Source organism: Anomaloglossus baeobatrachus, chromosome 2 (genome assembly GCF_048569485.1).
Source record: "Anomaloglossus baeobatrachus isolate aAnoBae1 chromosome 2, aAnoBae1.hap1, whole genome shotgun sequence".
Taxonomy (NCBI): Eukaryota; Metazoa; Chordata; class Amphibia; order Anura; family Aromobatidae; genus Anomaloglossus; species Anomaloglossus baeobatrachus.
This window is the reverse complement of record NC_134354.1, coordinates 622,215,477-622,229,764: the sequence shown is the minus strand read 5'-3', so window position 1 is coordinate 622,229,764 and position 14,288 is coordinate 622,215,477. Positions and strand designations below refer to the sequence as shown.

At 49.9% G+C, this 14,288-nt stretch overlaps 1 protein-coding gene across 1 annotated transcript in view; it reads right to left on the bottom strand.

Annotated features, from left to right (window-relative positions):
* The window catches only part of NAA16 (N-alpha-acetyltransferase 16, NatA auxiliary subunit), a 116,929-nt gene that overhangs the window by 46,550 nt on the left and 56,091 nt on the right, over window positions 1-14,288 (bottom strand). Inside the window, exons 10-13 of the mRNA XM_075336853.1 lie at window positions 6,497-6,569; window positions 4,227-4,396; window positions 3,367-3,519; window positions 2,855-2,983 (exon numbers count right to left, since the gene is read on the bottom strand). Coding sequence (XP_075192968.1) covers window positions 2,855-2,983; window positions 3,367-3,519; window positions 4,227-4,396; window positions 6,497-6,569 — 525 coding nt within the window. The remainder of the gene's footprint in view (window positions 1-2,854; window positions 2,984-3,366; window positions 3,520-4,226; window positions 4,397-6,496; window positions 6,570-14,288) is intronic.

Below are 14,288 nucleotides of genomic sequence, written 5' to 3'. Positions count from 1 at the left end.
GAATTCTATCCTGTAGACGTGAGATATGATGTCTCTCACCCACTGATCGGAGACTTGCTTTAACCAAGCGTCGCCAAAGTGGGAGAGCCTGCCACCGACTAAGGACGTGGCTGGAGTGGGCCGAGAGTCATGAGGAAGCTGCCTTAGTGGCAGAACCTCCTGCGGTCTTCTGCGGACGCGCTTTTGGGCGCCAGTTGGATTTCTGATCCTTGGCTGAGTTAGCGGACGAGGCGGAAGGCTTAGAGGATGACCAGTTGGAGGAACAAAAGGAACGAAACCTCGATTGATTCCTACCCTGGGCGGGTTTCCTGGTCTTGGTTTGTGGCATGGAAGTACTCTTCCCGCCAGTAGCTTTTTTAATGATTTCATCCAGCTGTTCACCAAACAGCCGTGAACCAGCAAAAGGGAGCCCAGCAAGAAACTTCTTGGAAGAAGCATCTGCCTTCCACTCTCGAAGCCACAAAATCCTGCGGATAACAAGAGAATTAGCTGAAGCCACCGCAGTGCGGTGAGCAGCCTCTAGCATGGCAGACATGGCATAGGATGAAAAAGCTGAAGCCTGAGCAGTTAAGGTAACCATCTCAGGCATAGATTCCTTGGTGAGGGAATGCATCTCCTATAGAGAAGCAGAGATGGCTTTGAGAGCCCACACTGCTGCAAAAGTCGGGGAAAACGCGGCCCCCGCAGCTTCATACACAGATTTGGCCAGAAGGTCAATCTGACGTGGTCACAGCGGTCTGAAAACTGGAGTGGTTAAAGAACACACTCTTCACTCTCTTAGGCGAGGTAAACTGATGTTTTTCTGCCAAAGAGAGTTGCTCCTCTGACACTGGCGGATTGAGATCCAGCACAGAATTAATAGAAGCAATCAAATCACTAAGATCTGAGTCACGCTCAGAGAAATCGATGGGATACATAGCCTCCGAGCCCCCAGTGAGGGCATCCTCCTCATCTTGAGAGTCAGCTCTTGAGACAGAGCCGTGGGATGGGGAGGGAGAGGAAACCCTGCGCCTTCTCTTAGAAGGACGGGGTCTGGGATCAGATGATGAATCCTCCGTGAGCTCCGATGGACGGAGGTCAGAGGATAGGAGTCCTCTGTCAAGAGTATTAGAGGCACCATGTGAGGGGGGCTGATGCATATTCATCAAAGTCCTGGACAAAAGCCCCATGGACTCAGCAAATGACTGGGATATGGACCTAGAAAAGGACTCTACCCAAGCCGGGGGTTCAATCACAGGTGCAGCAGCAGCCTGAGAGACCACTGGGGGTGAGACTCCAGGCTGTGGCACCGCCAAGTTAGAGCAGACATCACAATGTGGATAGGTGCTCGGCTCAGGCAGCAGGAGCTTACATGCAGTGCATGCAGAATAAAGCTTTGGAGCCTTGCTCCTTGAGTGAGACATGCTGCTGGAGTGGGGGCTTTGCAGAGAATGAACCCCAGGGAGAATATACAGAGGTCCACAACTGGAGACTGGCTGTGGCTTACCAGACCGCTGAGCGCGGTGTTGTGTGCCCTCCAGATCCCGAAGCCCGGTCCCCCAGTCGCAGCACCTCAGCAGAGATGCAGAATGCAGGATGTCCCAGAGCAGAGTGAACTCTGCCTGAGAAGAGGGCGTTCCTATAAAAGAGCGGGAACTGGAGGGCTATAGAGACCTGCAGGGAAGGAGGGACGCCCCAGCAGTGGGGAGTGTCCCTCCCCTGTGTAGAATGGCCGCCGGGAGGAGCCGAACCTGTCCCTCTGCATGAGTGACATGCGAGGGCAGGAAAATGAAACTAGGCCTCCGGCAAAGCCGGAGCCTAAATTTAAGCGGCGAGGCCGACAAGCAGGCACCATCGGCGCGGTTCTCAGGCAAAAGCTAGAGAACCCGCCGGAAAAGTTAAAACAATCACATACAGCATACTCTCCCCTTACAATAAAGAACCGGGACCCCCAACATAAACGTCTCAGGTACTTAGCTGCTGAGACGCAGGGCCATGTCCCTGGGGATGAGTGCTCCGGTCCAACAGAATCCTCAAGGGGCTGTGGATGGAGACCGGACTCCTGCCAGGCATGGAGACCGTGCTGGCTCCCACTTCAAGCCAGAGCCCAGAAGGGATGGTGAAGGAGCGCGGCATGTAAGGCTGCAGCCTTGTAAATCAACCTTAACAACACCGCCGACACAGTGGGGTGAGAAGGGACATGTCGGGAGTCCAGACATGGACCCGCTTTTCTTCAAACTCTTTCCAAAAGTCAAACAAATCAGATGAGAATGCATGTGTGGATGTATGCCTCCTGACACAAAGCGATAAACTGGCTAGGACTGGCTACCAGGGGGTGTATAAGCTCAGAGGGAGGAGCTACACTTTTAGTTGTAGTACTTTGTGTGTCCTCCGGAGGCAGAAGCTAAACACCCATGGTCTGGGTCTCCCAAAGGAATGATAAAGAAAACTAATTATTACAGTACAGTACAGGTATATACTAGCCCATTATATACAAGTAGTTTATTTTGGGGCTTCTACACCCTTCCAAATAGTTTTATGCACAAACTTACTGTAGCAGGGAAGTTAATTGTGAAATAATATATTATTATATATTATTTCACAATTAACTTCCCTGCTACAAATTACGAACGCCCCCATGACATCACAGGTTACAGCCAATCATAGGACTAAATGAGTCTTGGTCACAAACCCTATATTAGGCTGTACCCTGTGATGTTATGGGGGCGTGTGTATAGCCAGGTGTTGGAGACTCCTCTCAACCTGGCTGAGGGTTCAAACACATGGTCTTCTTTGTGTTACCCTCCCCCATCCAGCACAAGAGAAATTATATTATTATATATTATTTCACAATTAACTTCCCTGCTACACTTACCCTTTCAATCTCATGGCATTTTTTTAATGCTTCCCCAAACTTTCCCAGTCGCTGGTAAGCAGTGGCACATTCAGTCTGGAACCACATACATTGCATCTCATTCAAATTCTCCATGGCCGGGGTGCCTTCCTGAAAAATGCAAGTTAGAGAAGGGCATTTCTACTAATGCATCACCTTACACATGATATAACATTCGTTAGGCACATGACTGTCTCTCCGACAGCATTCATGTTTTCTAAAGAGAGAGTGTGGCTTAGTGAAGGGCCATTAGCAGTGGCTTATCTGCCGTGGAAAAAAAAAATGCACTGAAACGGACCTGATCTAAGTCTATCCTGACATCATCTGTCCAGGGATATTCGAGAGGCCCCCATACACATCAGATGATTGGCCATTCCCCATGGAAAATTGGTAAGTTCGCTCAACTTTCATCTGATGTGCATGAGGGTGTTTTAGTTACACATTTTATTCAACCACATTCACAAAAATAACTTGACTGGACATTCAATGTGTACCCTCGTAAACTTGGAGCACATCTCTTCTGCCTCCTGGATCATGTCGGCCCGCAGCATGTACTTTGCACATTTAGAGTTAATAAATCGGTCTGCAGTGTCCAGAGACTGAGCCTCATCCATCCACTTGGCAGCTTCTTTAAGGTTTCCTATATGCTGGAGATAGACAAGTGATGGTAGTTATTTCCCCAAAGTGTTCGCAAACTCTGCACTGCACGATACATAGTCACAAAAGGAATTTTAGAATTAGAATAATCTTGATTTCAGCTACGTTATAAGACTATGATTATTGGATTTCTCAAAAGGTCACTAAAAGAATTGTATCTATTCCTAGGGGAGTTTCATGTAAAGAAAGGGTATTCACAGAACAGAGAAGAGTTATAGAACTTCCTTATATACTTTGTGTTTTAATTTCCTACCAAGAAACAAGATCTTGGTTTTCAGTGAATAAGAATGTTCTTCTTTACATTTGGAAGCATTGAAGGAGATTTATCCCGCTCAATGCACCAGAATTACAATTCAGAATATGTCAAAACCTTTTGCACATGCCGTGCACATGGGTTCGTGAGCGTGATTTAGATCTGCTTTCAGGTTCTCTTTATGAGGCCTGATCCACAGGCAGCATGGAGAAGACAATTGCTGCATGATTTCAGCCAAGTGTGTTTGGCAAAATTTACTCAAATCATATTAGAAGGCAGAAAACATTTTCATTATAGGTCGGTCTTCCATTTTCGCTTTTTCTACGCAACAGCTCTAATCGTGATTCACCTTACGACATTACACAAAAGGGTGGGTGACCAAATCCTAAAGCTGATGGACAACAACAAATTAGATTAAATTAATGACATGCTTCATAACGATACCTTGAAAATTTTCGCTTTCATATAGAAGAGTTCTATTAATGTCGGAGTGCTGGCAATGGCAGAATTGATGTAGTCTAATGCCATAGACCACTGGCCACGTTTATCAAAGTGCTGTGCTAAGAAATAACGAACCCACAAAAGGGTCGTGGGTGGTTCCCGCTCCTCATTGTCTGCAAGAGTAAAAAATAATGGGATTTTATGCACCTTCCTTTGTATTAAAAAGAGTTTCCTGTTTTTGGAAAACCACTGATGCCTTCTGCAGTTTATTAAAATGGAGAAAAACAAAACAAAACTGTTTTCAACAATAAAAAAAAATAAATATATATATCTATCTATCTGTGATTTACTCACCCTCCCAGGGTCCAGCGTTAGGGCTTCACTGCTGGTCCCAGTATCTATTATTATCTAAAGAGCCGAAGTCACATCTGAAGCCAAAAACTGAGGTCATCGACTAAGTGGCTCACCCCTTTAACTCAGGCATAGCCACTGGGCTCGCTTATTGGCTGCATCGCCATTGACGCGACGTCAGCACTGCAGACAATAACAGACACCAGTAGCAGAAGCAAAGACTCGGGGAGGATACATAAAGCAAATGCTATTTTTCCATAAAGTTAGTGCCTTCTGTTATGTTTATATACTTTGCAAAGCCAATCTGCCATGCCAAGCTTAACAAGCTCAATGGTCATTTAATGGACAAAAATATCAATCCACGGGAAAATAGCAGCACACTCCCTAATGTTCTGAGTGCAATACTTCCACAAGCAAGCAACCAGCCAAAAGCTTCCACATATAGAAAAAAATAAAATGAAAGATCTCCAATGGAAATATGTGAAAAAGTTGGACTTTATACAACCAGAGTCAGTTCAGCTTCTCATTTGAAGCAATTTGTTTGAGGCTGGTGATAGAAGCAGGGTGAGTGACAGCAGCGCTGACCCACAGCTTCTACCACTGCCTTCAAACAAATGGTCATCAGATAGCAGTGTTGATGTCACTCACATTGCTTCCATCATTGCCCCGATGACTATTCTCTTCAAGGAAAAGAGATTGCGGCATTAGGAGCAGTGACTGACGGCGGCAACTGAAGATGCGGTCACTTCTTGATCCCTTTTACTGAATCAGGATGTGATCAGTGAGCGGCAATGCACAGTGGTAAGTGACTGCAGCACCGCCCACTGATGAGGTCCTTTTTTAGGAGCGATGTTCAGTTTGAGACTCCTCTCGAATGAAACGTCACAAGAAGTAAAAAAAATAAAAATAAAAAAAATAAGAAAATAGCAGGATAGGGAGAATGGTAGGAAATGTAATAATAAAGCCAAGTTATAAAAGAGGTTATGGCTTAATGCAGGGGTGAGGAACTTCAGCGATGATCTGTTCTGTGGTCCCCGGGCAAATTGCCATGGACCATAGTCCCCGGGCCTGCAGTCGTGTCTTGCCGGCTCTTTAAACCCCAACGCGTGCAGCAAGGACGTGCAGGCAGCTTTCACTACTGAATGCTGTGTGCGCATAACATTAGGTCCTCATGCTGGCCAGTGCAGCACAGCATACTGAGGACGTACTTTGTGAGCAGTGTTAGCACACAATGCTCTTCCGTCCCACAGAAGAAGAGAAGCAGCAGCATCACAGTTCACAGAGCTGTACATGCCTCCCAGTGCTGTCCGTGCCCCCCAGTGCTGCCATGCCCCCCAGTGCTGTCTGTTCTCCTTCAGTGCTATCCGTTCTTCCCCGTGCCCCCCAGTTCAAATTGATAATTTTGTGCTCCCCCTGGCAGAATAAAAACGTCTGAATAATATGTGCAACTTTAGTAACAGAAACATCAAGGTGCTTGGAGATTATTTTATAGCATTTACCTTCAACATGATTGTCAACAATTTTCTTTTTAATCTCCAGACACATTTCTCTCTTTGGCCCATGTGTTCAGTGTGGTACAGACTAACGATAAACAGCACAGTAACTACTTTTTACGCCTTAAATAGGCAGGCTGACTATTTACAAGTCTGCAAACATCTGTGGTGCTAACTACAGGACATACACTATTTTAACATGTCCCTATGGTCAAATTATTTTCAATCTTTTCTAGGGATTGTGTGTGTCTGTGTGTGTCTGTGTGTGTGTGTGTAGCTTAAATTTTTCAAAAATCCAAAAAAGGACGTGCTGACCCTCTATGAAAAAAGTGTTAGCACTATACTATACATTTATTATATACAAAAATGATCACTTTACATCAATCATCCTGTGCATTGTTATAGAAAAATAAATCGGAGCCAATTTACCATTGGAATTAAACAGGCCACATGTTTTCAATGAGTTTTCAAAACCAATAGCAAGTTCCTGTATTGTTAGCACCTGGAAAACAAAATGCAATGTCCAATGTAACATACCAATATACACGTTCAACCTCAATTACTATATTTAAAAAAAAAAAAAGTTGGGACGCCGTGTATAATGTAAAGAATACAAGAATGCAATGATTGGGAAGTCTGCTATAGCCATATTTTATTCCTAACAGAAAAAAGATCAGAAGGTGAAATATATCTTTTGCATTGCATTTGAAAAAGTAGGATTTTTGTGTACTCACCGTAAAATCTCTTTCTCTGAGTCTTCATTGGGGGACACAGGACCATGGGGTTATGCTGCTGTCACTAGGAGGCTGACACTAAGTAAACATAAAAAGTTGGCTCCTCCCTAGCAGTATACACCCCGAGCCGGAGGCGGGCTCAGATCAGTTTGGTGCACAAGCAGTAGGAGGAGTACCAGAATCACCATACATAAAACAAGTTATAACTAAAATAATGCAGCCGTGCGAACAAGAGGTCTATGAACATAAGACCGCTGAAAATAGCAGGCAAATGCAATTAAACAACCAAAAAACCAAGCAGGGTGGGTGCTGTGTCCCCCAATGAAGACTCAGAGAAAGAGATTTTATGGTGAGTACACAAAAATCCTACTTTCTCTATCGTTTCATTGGGGGACACAGGACCATGGGACGTCCAAAAGCAGTCCCTGGGTGGGAATACAGAAGCCCGCAGATAGGAAGAAAACAACGACCTCCCTCGGCGAGCTTGTAGTATAATTGAATGCTGTCACCCTATTACAGGTGTGCAACTGCTGCCTGCAAGACCTTTCTCCCAAAACTAGCATCTGCCGATGCTTGGGTGTGAACCTGGTAGAACCTAGTAAAGGTATGCAGGCTAGACCAGGTGGCGGCCTTGCAGACCTGGTCGGCCGACGCCTGATGCCCAAGAGGCTCCCACTGCTCGGGTAGAGTGCGCTCTTACCCCCCGCGGCGGAGACTTCTCCCGAATCCGATAGGCCTCTGATATGGCGGAACGGATCCATCTGGCAATTGTGGCTATGGATGCCAATTCACCCCTCTTGGGACCAGAAGGAAGGACAAACAGACCATCCGACTTACGGAACGGCACGGTTCTGGAGACATAAATTCTAAGGGCGCGCACCAGGTCCAGGGTGTGCAAGGACCTCTCCAAGCTGTGAGAGGGGCCAGGAAAGAAGGACGGAAGAACAATTTCTTCGTTAAGATGGAACGGGGAGACCACCTTTGGGAGAAAGGCGGGATCTGGCTGGAGAACCGCTTTGTCCTGGTGAAAAATCAAAAAGGGGGCACGACAAGAGAGAGCTGCCAGCTCTGACGTCCTTCGAATAGAAGTGATGGCAACGAGGAACACCACCTTCCAAGACAGGTGAGAAAGGGAAGAATCCCGCAAGGGCTCGAAGGGGGGCCCCCTAAGTGACCCTAGGACTAGATTAAGGTCCCACGGTTCTAGAGGCCGACGATACAGCGGGGCCAGGTGGGCAACTCCCTGGATGAAGGTCTTAACCTGTGGGCGAGAGGCCAGTGGCTTCTGAAACAGGATTGACAAAGCCGATACCTGGCCCTTTAGTGTGGCGAGCGAGAGACCCGCATCGAGGCCCGACTGCAAGAATGCCAACAGGGAAGGAAGGGAGAAGGCGAGAGGAGAAGAAATGCTGTGCTCTCCACACCACCTGAAGAAGACCTTCCACGTGCGGTAGTATATTCTTGATGAAGATGGCTTCCTGGCTCTAATCATTGTTTGTATCACTCTTGAAGAAAAACCAGCCTGAGCTAGACCCCAGGATTCAATAGCCAGGCCGTCAAATTTAGGACCTTTGAGTTCTGATGGAAAAGAGGTCCCTGCTGTAGGAGATCTGGACGGTCTGGAAGGTGCCACGGAGCGTCTGCGAGGAGCTGAGTGAGTTCCGCGAACCATGCTCGCCTGGGCCAGTCCGGAGCCACCAGGATGACTGGTATTCCTTCTGCCTTGATCTTCTTGAGTACCATCTGGATCAGAGGGAGCGGAGGGAAGATGTACGGGAGACTGAACTGGCTCCACGACAGGGTGAGGGCGTCGACTCCTAAAGCCAAGCGGTCGCGGCACCGCGCTACAAATTGCGGAACCTGACAGTTGAACCGGGAGGCCATTAGGTCCACATCCGGAACTCCCCATCTGTCGCAGATCTGGTTGAAGACTTCCCGGTTGAGGGACCATTCGCCGGAGGCGAGGCCTTCCCTGCTGAGGAAGTCCGCCGCCCAATTGTCCACGCCTGGGATGTGAACCGCTGAGATCAGGGAGTGATGACACTCGGCCCAGTGCAAAATCTTCCTGACTTCTCGCATTGCCCCGACACTTCTTGTGCCTCCTTGGTGGTTGATGTACGCCACCGCCGTCGCATTGTCAGACTGGATCCTGACCGGGCAACCCTGTACTAGGTGCCGAAACTGCTGCAAGGCTAGCCGGATGGCTCTTATCTCCAGAATGTTGATCGGGAGACAACTCTCCCGCGGTGTCCATCGGCCTTGCGATGTGTGATGCCGAAACACTGCCCCCCAGCCCTGGAGACTGGCGTCGGTGGTCACTATCTTCCAGTGGAGCGGGAGGAATGACCTTCCCGACGCGAGGTTGCGTTGATTGATCCACCAACGGAGTGAGTGGCGGGTCTCCCGCGAAAGATGAAACCTGCGGTCAAGAGAAAAGGGAGATCTGTCCCACTTCTTCAGCAAGGCCAGCTGGAGGGGCCGGAGGTGGAACCGTGCAAAGGGTACTGCTTCCATCGCCGCCACCATACGACCGAGGACTCGCATGCCGAACCTGATGGAAACTTGGCGCTGACACCGGAGAGCGCGGAGGCCTCGTTGCAGGGAGGACATCTTCTCCTGTGTGAGGAAAACTCGTCCTTGCGTGGTATCGAATACCATGCCTAAAAAGGTGATCCGTCGGGCCGGGGTCAGAGAGGACTTCTTCCGATTGATCAACCACCCTAACCGTGAAAGGGTGTCTATCGTGACCTGAACCCCAAGACGACAGTCCTCGAAAGAAGAACCTTTTATCAACATATCGTCCAAGTACGGGATGCCCATAACACCCCTGGAATGTAGGACGGACATGGCAGCCGCCATGATCTTCGTAAAGACCCTGGGGGCGGATGCGAGGCAGAAAGGAAGAGCCGTGAACTGGAAGTGATCTTCCGCTATCGCAAAGCGGAGGAACTGTTGGTGAGAGGTGGCTATAGGGACGTGAAGATAGGCGTCTTGAATATCCAGCGATGCCAGGAATTCGCCGACCTCCATGGACGCGATCACGGACCGGAGTGACTCCATTCGAAACGGCCGAAGCCTCACCGACCTGTTTAGAAGCTTTAGGTCGAGGACGGGGCGGACAGAGCCGTCCTTCTTGGGGACCACGAAAAGGTTGGAATAGAACCCCTTGAAACGTTCTGCGGGAGGGACTGGTACCACGACTACGGCTCGGAGGAGGGAGTCTATGGAGTGAAAGAACGTGCGAGCCCGCGCGGGAGACTCGGGAGGGCGAGATAGGAAAAAATGTCTCGGTGGCTTTGAATCAAATTCTATTTTGTAGCCTGATGTGATGATCTCTCTGACCCAGGCATCGGCGGTCAGGGGGATCCACACATGCTGGAAACGAGACAGACGCCCTCCCACGAGTCTGGCGCTGTTGCGCGCCGACCGCGAGTCACTTGGAGGAACGTCGGCGGTAACCGGAAAAGGATTTCGTGGACTGGCGGGGACGTGAACGCCAGGCGGGATTGGTCTTGAATGACGGGGTCCTCCTGTCTCTTGGAGGAGAGCGGCTTTTTCGCGGCTGGGGAGTGGAGTTGAAGCTGCGAAAGAACCGGAAACGAGTGGTGGGGCGCCGATTCTGGAAGCGCTTGGGGCGCAATTGGGGGAGAGATGTACTCGTTCCTCCCGTTGCATCGGAGATCAACTGGTCCAGCTTATCTCCGAAAAGACGTTCCCCTAGGAAGGGCAGGGAAGTCAGTGACTTCTTAGAGGCCGCATCCGCGTTCCAGGACCGGAGCCAGAGGGCTCGACGGATGGCCACATTGTTGCTGGCGGCCTGGGCCGCGCAATTGGCAGACGCCAGGGCTGCATTGAGCAGGTACTCACCCGCGAGGGAAATCTGCGAGGCGATGAGGACCACGTCCGGATTGGCAGGAATGGCGCGGAGTCTGCAGCGTAGCGTGTCCGCCCAGGACATCAGAGCCTTCGCAACCCAAACCGAGGCAAAGGCCGGTGAGAGGGATGTGCCCGCTGCCTCGAAGGCGGAACGGGCCAACCTGTCAATAGTACGGTCCGTGGGGTCCTTGAGAGACGTACCGTTAGTGAGTGGAAGGACTGTGTGAGAAGACAGGCGGGATATTGGGGGGGGTCGACCACAGGGGAGCCTGCCCAATCCTTTCGAAGACCCTCAGGAAAGGGATAATGCAAATCAATGGACTTACCGCTGGTAAATACCTTGTCCGGCTGTTGCCTGTGGCTGCGCAGTAACTCAGCGAATTCTGGATGTCCGCTGAATGCGCTCTGGGCCCGCTTCATCCGCTTAAACGAGACCTGGGTGCCCTGGGAGGAGACGGGGTCCACCTGTACCTTTAGGGTCTGGTTTACTGCTTCTATCAGGCTATTCACCATGCGCCGAATATCAGCCGCCTGCTCTGAGTCCAGCAGGGGTGCTGCATCGGAATCATCATCGGAGCGGTCAGAAGACTCCCTGGAGGAATGATGGTCTGGACCTGGGGATGAAGGTGAAACCTGGGAAGAGGCTGAAGACGAGACCTGGCGGGTCCGCTTCTGAGCAGCCGAGGTGGTCTCTGCGACGGGGCTCACCTGCTCCGGAGGCGATTGCGTCGGGTCTGCGGGAGTCTGGGCGAGCGACGGCAGCAAGCGCAGTGCTTGCGCGATGGTCCGAGAAGCCTCAGAGAGGGAATCTATGGACTGGGACAGGGACGCTAGCCAGTCGGGGGGGGGGGGGGGGGGGCGGGACGCAGGGCCCTGTAGCATCTGGCGCTGTGGCGTCTCCGGTATCAGAAGCGTCGGCCGCGGAGTCCTGCGGAGGCTGCGCTTCTGTAGAACAGACGGAGCATAGTGGGGCGTCCTGGCCCTGGGTAAATTTGGTCTTGCAGGAGGAGCATGCAAAAAATAAGGCAAAGGGGGCCTGCTTGGGTCGGGTGGACTTAGCATTAGGCCTGGTGAAACAAGTACTCTCCCTGGTGGCTGCTAGGAAGGAGACAGGAGAGGGTTAACTCGTCCCTAAACTCAGAGAACGCTACCTAGTGAGGGCTACTCCTTAGGAGCAGAGCTTACCCAGATCCTGCGTGCTGCCCACCAGTCCAGAAGAGTGAGTCCAGGAGTGAGCTGGCCAGAAGAGTGAGAATGCCGGCGCGCTGCAGCCTCAGGGGACCAGACACAGGCTAAAATGGCGAGGGGACGCTGGAGGAGGCTGGGGGAGGAGCAGCATTCCGGCGCGAAAAACCCAGAGGATCCACAGCCCCCACCACAAGCCAGGAGGCAGAGCGGTGGGAGGAGACTGGGCCAGACGACCGGCGGCCAATAGCGCTGCAGAGGGGGCGTGGCTAGGACGCAGAGCGACTAGGCCGAGACCGCGGCCTAAATTTTGGAGAGGGCCGGGGGAAGGTGAAGGAGAGGTCGGTCCTACCTGTTCTCGGCGGCGCCGGCCCAGCGATGGATGTGGTGCAGGCAGGGCGCCCTGCCCCTGCCTGTGCACAGTGCCCTCGACCAGGAAGACTGAGGACTTCGGGGGAGAGCGTGCTGAGGCAGGGAAGTGGACATCATGATGGGGGAAGGAGCCCCCCTGCAGGTGAAGGCCGCGTGACAGGGCCCCATCGGATTACACACGCGCTGCGGAGGTCCCATCCCTGCTGTACGCCCTTTGGAGTGATACCGCAGGGCGAATCAGGGGTGCCCACGACAACCTACCCACACGCGCAACCCCGGGAGTGGTACCACGGGGATGGACGAGGGAGAGGGCCCGAAATCTCAAGCCCCTGCGACCCTGGGGAGTGGTACCCACAGGGCTGCAGAGGATGAGTGAAGAGAATACCTGCAGAGAAAAAGAAGACAGGTATGAGAGCGATGAGCGGCGCCGAAATAAAGGAAAAAAAAGCGCAAAAACACAAATGGCTGAGGGGGACCGAGACGGCCCACATCAGCCTCCTACGACACTAAGCTAAAACTGATCTGAGGCCGCCTCCGGCTCTGGGTGTATACTGCTAGGGAGGAGCTAACTTTTTATGTTTACTTAGTGTCAGCCTCCTAGTGACAGCAGCATAACCCCATGGTCCTGTGTCCCCCAATGAAACGATAGAGAAAATGTACTCATTTAAAATTCCATGTCAGTAACACTTCTCAGGAAGGTGACCCAGGCCCATATCTACCACGGTGTAGCATTCGCTCCTTACAGCATTCTGTAACTGTCTGGGAAGCATAGAGACCAATTGCTGGAGTTTTGTCCCATTCTCATCTATTAGAGTATCCGTGTTGCTCAGTCCTAGGTCTTCTTTGCCGGATTATTAGTTTCATACTGCACCAAATGTTTTCGGCTGATCAAAGGTCTGAACTGCACCCAGCCAGATCATCACCTGAACCCTTCTTCTGCAAAGCCATGCTGTTGTGAGGATGCAGTACGTGGACTACCATTGTCTAGCTGGAATATGCAAGGCCTTCCCTGAAATAGTTGTTGTCTGGATGGGAGCATATCTTATTCTAAAACCTCTATATATTTCTCAACATTAATAGTGCCTTTCAAGATGTTTAAGCGGCCCATGATATACGCACTATTGTAACCCCATACCTTTAAAATAGTTCACTGAAAACCAAATAGGTGGTCCCTCTTAGTGCGCAGGAAATGGCATTCGTGGTTTCAGAAATGAATTTTCACAGACCACAGAACAGTTTACCAGACAGAAGTAACAGTCACTACATGGCTGCTTCTTTGCGTAATAGAGCTTTCACTTTTCTTTGAATATTGCAGTGATCTGTGTTCAGACAATGATTTCTAGAGCTATTCCTGAGCCCATACAGTAATCTGAAAGACCAAATTATGCCTGTTTTTATGCAGGGCCGCCCCAGAGGCACATAGATCATGAGCACCCAGTATTGCCCATTGGCCTAGTTCCTTGTGCACATGGATCTGTCGAGATTCTCTTCATCTTTTGATTATACTATGTGCTGCAGATAGTGGAACAGTCAATATCTTTGTAACTGAATGTGCGTTTAAAGTGGCATTATATGCATTACTTCTAGTGCAAGAGTAGACTCAATACTTGAATGTGGGTGTATGATGTGTTATCACATGGGAGTATTCACTCTGATTTAGGGTCTCCTTTAATATCCATACGCATTTGGTTACTTTATTAATTGGGTTACCCTAGGGCTACATAGGGAAAGGCGATGTGGAGCGGGAGCAACATTACACCGGTAGGGTGTATCCTCTGCTGTTAGGTAGGTTCAAGTAAGGTCTTCTTTATGGATTTTGAGAGAACCCTTCCCTTCTCTATCACTATACATATGGGTTTGGAGCTTTGATATTTTCTGGTTCATGGTTTCTGTATCTCTTGTTTTTGGTGCACTATAGTTGTGTTGAATTTGAATGTCAAACAATAAAACAATATTTTAATGTATAGGTTTTTGGTTGGTATATTATGTTTTATTGTGCATAAGATATGGATAGAAGACATTTCAAAATCATTGCATTATTGTTTTCTTTACAT